The 6,000-nt window shown below is 45.2% G+C and overlaps 1 protein-coding gene across 6 annotated transcripts in view; it reads right to left on the reverse strand.

The window, feature by feature from the left end:
- Window positions 1-5,344, reverse strand: part of PPP3CC (protein phosphatase 3 catalytic subunit gamma) — a 106,537-nt gene extending 101,193 nt beyond the window's left edge. For 3 of the 6 annotated variants that reach the window (XM_043561981.1, XM_043561947.1, XM_043561940.1), the window contains exon 1: window positions 4,967-5,312. In XM_043561981.1, the coding sequence (XP_043417916.1) occupies window positions 4,967-5,015 (49 nt within the window). In that variant the 5' untranslated portion in view covers window positions 5,016-5,312. Of the gene's footprint in view, window positions 1-4,966 lie in introns of all 6 variants that reach the window. The other 3 variants (XM_043561972.1, XM_043561955.1, XM_043561963.1) reach the window with 3 other exon arrangements.
- Window positions 5,345-6,000: the final 656 nt, after the last annotated feature.

Genomic DNA, 6,000 nt, shown 5'->3' on the forward strand with positions numbered 1-6,000 from the left:
AAAATACACTAGCAGATAGAAATACATGAAAAGTATTAAGAGAACTTGTTTCTGCAGGGAAGGAATATGACACCTTTGTTTTCTTCCCTTTCTGCCTTTCAAATGTTATAATAAGCAGGATTGAGCTTACATTGAAAAGAAAAAACTTGGCGGGTGCCTGGGTGGCTCAGTTAAGCATCCGACTCTTGATTCTGGCTCAGGGCATGATTTCACAGTTCAGAGATCAAGTCTCTTGTCGGGCTCTGTGCTGACAGTATGGAGCCTGCTTAGGATTCTCTCTCTCCCTCTCTGCCCCTCCCCTGCTCACCCATGTGCACATGATCTCTGTCTTTCAAAATAAGTAAATAAACTTAAAAACAAAAACAAAAACAAAAAAACCTTAGTAAATCCATTCTCCTAATAAAAATAAAATAAAATTTAAAAAAAGGCAAGAGATGACAAAGAGATGTGGAAATAAATGAGGAATAGGTACCAGAAACTGAAACAGGGTTCAGGGTATACCTGAGAAAACAGCAATTTCTGTCCATACTATTCTTAAAATCCTGTAAGGAAATCATAGCCACACTATTCCAATTGGCAGGATATTAAAGAACCAGTAGCCTCCAGTGTGTGCTACCAAGGACACAATTCTTTCTGTGAATATACAATATACTTGAATTCCAAATGAATGGGAGCAAGATATCAGCATCTTATTGAAAAGAAGTCAGACTTTTCTGTAAAACACCATTTGGCCACCAACAATGGATTCTCCACATCTGTCATGTAATTCCTGGTGAAATTTCCTTGCTGCTTCTGAAAAGATTCAGCCTAGGGGAAAAAACTGTTTTTATAACAATCACTGTCAAAGAAAAAAATTCCCTCAAACAGGAAAAGAAACTTGGAAACCGGAAGAAAAAAAAATCAAGCTGAAAGATTTTCACAATTCAGTCATTTGAGTTTCTGGGGTTTTCTGCTCTCGATACCAGTCACCAGGAGTGATACCCCAATGCACATGGACTATTCTAGAGACACTCAGAACTGTTACTTTAAAAATTAAAAAAAAAGGGGTGCCTGGGTGGCTCAGTTGGTTAGGCGTCCAACTTTGGCTCAGGTCACGATCTTACGGTTTGTGGGTTCAGGTCCCACGTCAGACTCTGTGCTAACAGTTCAGAGCCTGAGCCTCCTTTGGATTCTGCATCTCCCTCTCTCTCTGCTCCTCCCCAACTCACGCTCTTTGTCTCTCTCTCAAAAATGAATAAACATTGGGGCACCTGGGTGGCTCAGTCGGTTGAGTGTCTGACTTTGGCTCAGGTCATGATCTCACAGTTCATGAGTTCGAGCCCCGCGTTGGGCTCTGTGCTGACAGCTCAGAGCCTGGAGCCTGCTCTGGATTCTGTGTCTCCCTCTCTCGCTGTGCCCCTCCCTCATTCATGCTCTGTCTTTCTTTCTCTCATGAGTAAATAAAACATTAAAAAAAATTTAGATCCAGACACCTTCAACTGCTAGGGAAGAAACCAGCTGTCAAGAAAGTACTAGGCAGAACTGTACTGGTCTCTCTTCACTTTCTTTCACATGGGACTCCACCCAGACAGATACCCTCTAAACTGTAAGAGAGAATGGGGCACCTGCCTGGCTCAGTCAGTACAGCATGGGACTTTTGATCACGGTGTTGCAAGTTTGAGCCCCACATCGGGTATAGAGATTATTTGAAAATAAAACCTTAAAAAAATAAAATAAAATAATAAATTATAGAAGAGATATTTTCAGTTTTCTAACTTATAATTTCATATACTTTCTAATTCTGGTGTTTTTCAAATGTTAACGATTTCTCTACCTACCACTTCTGTAGAAACTGATTTATTATCAAACTACTATCATGTTTCATAATACTACCTTGTCTTTATTTATTTTGAGAGAGCTTATTTATTTATTTTGAGAGAGCGAGAGAGCGTGCAAGCGAGCAGAGGAAGGGCAGAGAGAGAGAGGGCAGAGAGAATCCCAAGCAGGCTCCACTCAGTCAGTGCAGAGCCTGACACGGGGCTTGAACTGGCAATCTGTGAGATCACGACCTGCGGTGAAACCAAGAGTCAGACGCTTAAGCTACTGAGCCACCCAGGGGCCCCCATAATACTACCTTGTCTTAAGCTTTTCATGTCAGTTATATCATTTGCATGGCTCAGATGCCTGACGAAGAAGGTATCATTAACCCTACTATGCAGATGAGATTGTAGAAAAAAGAGAGAGAGAGAAAGTTTCAAGGTTACAAGTAAGTTCCAGAGACAGTAAAATCTAGGTTTTTCTGATGATCAGCCTAGTCCTTCATTTTAGGAAAGTTGCTTTTCAAAGGACACTTAAAATACTAATCACTCCCTCCTACCTACCCACTCTTCTCCAAGATTTGTTCAAACAAAACAATTAAGTAGACTTTTAAGTTAACAGGAAATGACAGAACCAAAAATAACTCTGGTGTGGTCTCACCTCTGAAAAAGATTTCCAGCTGTGAATAACTGCAGACAACTCTGGCCAGGCAGGATAACATCCTATCAGGATTTAGTACCCAGTACAATGGATCTTAGCTATATTATACATACAGTGACACCTTACTTTCTTAGAACAAACCTCAACTATTTCAAACTCTGGAAAACCCAGAAAAAAAGCAACATAAGTCACAGAGAAGCCAAAATTGCTGTGGTCAAGTTCTTACACTAAAGTGTTTGGTTGTTTTTTGTTTTTTTTTTTTTTTAATGTTTATTTATTTATTTTGAGAGAGAGAGAGAGAGAGAGAGAGCTCAAGCCAGGAAGTGTCACAGAGAGAAGTAGAGAGAGAGAATCCCAAGCAGAGCTCCAAGCTCACCTCGGAGTGCTACGAGGGGCTCGATCTCACCACCTCAGAAGAGTCAGCTGCTTAAAGACTGAGCCACCCAGGTGCCCCACACTAAAGTTTTTATATACAAGATAAATCCATACATTTCTAAGGGCTTGAAATCACTATATTTCATTTATTTAAGACTAATCTTATAAGTATACAACATGCATTAATTTATAAGTTCGCCAAAAACCAAACTTAAATGATACAGACTATGAGGGTGTTTTCTTAACTATGAACACGCCTAGCACTAAGACAGCACCTGCCTTTTAACTATGTTTTATTTTACTTTACTTTTATATTTTAAGGGTCTAAGAGGGTTATTTTAACATCTCTTTTATATCTTATGATGGAAATTACATGCAACAATGGCGATCAGAATTTGATAATACCTGAAGGTTTGAGGACTGCCACTAAGCTTCGCTCAGATCCTATTTATTCTGACTTGACACACAATTCTGGTTTATCTGGTTTCCCTGCCTACTTCAGCTTAGAAACAGCAGATTAGAAGGGCATATTTTGACAGATAGAAAACAGTCCTGGAGGAGATAAACTAAAAACAGACAAAAGCATTAAATGGTATAGCAGTAAGGAGTCATTTTGGTACAGGAAGAAACTGCCAACACCCTTATTCGGCAGAATGCACCAGCCATGTTAAAAGCACAGGACAGAAATTAATGTACACAACTGACCTTGATTCATCAAAAAAGGTTATGTTTAGTATATTCTTTATCTTAAGAGAAGATTTATACTTTTTATGGGTTATATGCTATATAAACTAACATTAAAATGGTCAAAATATTTAACAGTTAAAGGGCTGTCAGTTATATGAACAATTCACTTAGATCCTTAATAAAACCAAACAAACTGACAAATCTCAAAAACCCATTACCTTTACTAAACATTATGTAGTGTATGTTTATGATCATCACTTATGCTCCTGGCTTTTTAGAGGGGAAAAAACTAAGTTACACACTAGAATTATGTAGTGTAGAAAATCAACATTTATGATGATTCATGTTTTAGGGGGGAGAAAAATCTAAGTTAAACGCTAAAATTCTCCCCCTTCACTGAACATTCAAGAGACTTTTCCACTTTAAAAATATATGCATTCTTGTCACCAATCTTAGTTTCCTTTCTCCTTCCAATTACCAAAATGAAAAAATAAGAGCATTTTAATAGTATTCCCCTCTTACAGCTAACCCCTTTATCCAGAAGCCACTAACACGGCTTGTCGAGGTATACGCCCTTCTTATAAAATCGTGCTATCAAACCGATTGTTAAAACTCGGGCGAGAAGAGTTGTAGTTAAGTGTTAACGCTAAACAAAAGTGCATAAATTAGTGGTTACGTTTAAACCAGTATTCTTAGTTTAAGAATAGAAACAACAATGTAAAATCCCACAAGTATTAGTAAGGAACAGTTTAGTTTTGGTTAGACCTCTGAATCAGAGAACATCCTTCTCCAAGTCTCTTTGGCCAAAAAATAAAACACCAACATCATGTCAAGAGATCTGTGAATCCCTTTAACACATTCCCAAATGGATTTATTTGTATTTATTTCACCACACTGTTTCTTTTAGTAACAACAGTGACTTGTGATGATCTCTAGAAAGTGGGCCAAAAGGTACGCGTAAACGTCCTTTAAAAAAGGTGGGGGAGGGGCGAGATAATCAGATCCTAAAGACGGGGAGCGGAGCGGCAGAAGATCTTACTTGGAAGAATCTGCTAAAGTCCCTGCCCACGCCACTCTAGATGGCTTCACCAGATACAAGACGAGAAAAAAGGAATTGTTTCTTTTTTAAAAAGATGGGGATCCTGGCCCTTTGGGGTGGTGGCAGAAGAAATCCCCACCCCACCTGCAAGTCCAGCTCGACCGGAGATAAATCAGCAATCTCCAGCAAACTACGGGTCAAGGCGCAACAGAAAATGCCCGGGGCCCCGCGGGGAGGGGATCCCCCTCCTCTGTCCCATAGCCCCTCCAGGTCCTCCTCCTCCCGGACGGAAGCAGCCTGGGTCGCCGCCGCCCTCCCTCCTCGGCTCTCCCCCTCCGTTCTCCCGCCACCGCCCGGCCGAGGGCCGTTTCCCGAGGGTGGACGAGGAGGGCCCAGCCCGCCCAGCACCTTTGATGACGCGTTCGGTGGTGGAGAGGTGGAAGTTCCTCCCAGACATGGTCCCCTCAGCCTCCTCCCGGCGCCAGGCGACCGCCGGACGTGCACCTCCGCCTTCGGGTCCAGCAGTCTCAGCTCCCCGGGACCAGTCAGCCCGCCGTGACCCGGCCCCGGCCCCTCCGGGAGGCTCAGGCACCAGAAAGAGGTGGCCGCGGCAGCCTGGCCTCAGAACCCCACTGACAAGATGCTAGCCCACTGGCCGCTCCCTCCTGAGGCGCCGAGTCCCGAGCACACCGGGCTAAGGGAGGCAACCGGGGCGGCCACAGCTGCTCGCGGCCCGGGCCCGCGTGCGCGCGCGCGCGCCGCCGCACGCCGCGCTCCCAACTTCCCGGCGGCCCGTGCGCGCGCGCCGCCGCTTTGCGGTAGCCCAACGCGCGGTCCCGCTGCCCTGGCCGAGGCTGCCACCTGACTTCCCGTCCCCCGCCCCCCCCCCCCCCCGGTCGTTGTCGACCCCACTCCTGAGGCCCGAGGGCTCCGCGGGCGCTCTTCGCGCTCGCGTGCTTCCTTTCTCCCCTCCTGCTTCCAACGGTCCGTCTTCCCTTCTCCTCAGCCTGCCCTCCCCGCAGCTGACTCCATCTGGGCTGCCTGCCGCTGCCCGGACCTGCGGCACCTAACACCAGCCCCCGGGTCCTGCACGGAAAGCCGCAGCGAAGCAGCAGCCATCTTGTGCCCCGGCCGCAGCGACCCAGCAGCAGCTCGGTGGAGGTCCGAACCTCACCCTGGGCCCACCTTGCCGAGAGCCCTTGTCTTCCCAGACCTTCCCCACGGGAGGCCTCCCTCTTTTTCTTCTGGTCTTCCGCCCACTCTGTCTGTGGGAGTCCCTAACAATTTGACCACGCTCCTAACCATAGTTTATCCTCCCCCGATTCATCAAACCCATTTAAGACCTGATTTCAGTTTTCACATTTGTTGAGTGCAGTTAGTATTGTAAGAAGTACGTTCGTGTCCATGCCAGTTCCAGTCCAGGACGGGGGGGGGGGGGGGGG

This window comes from Prionailurus bengalensis, chromosome B1 (assembly GCF_016509475.1).
Source record: "Prionailurus bengalensis isolate Pbe53 chromosome B1, Fcat_Pben_1.1_paternal_pri, whole genome shotgun sequence".
Taxonomy (NCBI): domain Eukaryota; kingdom Metazoa; phylum Chordata; class Mammalia; order Carnivora; family Felidae; genus Prionailurus; species Prionailurus bengalensis.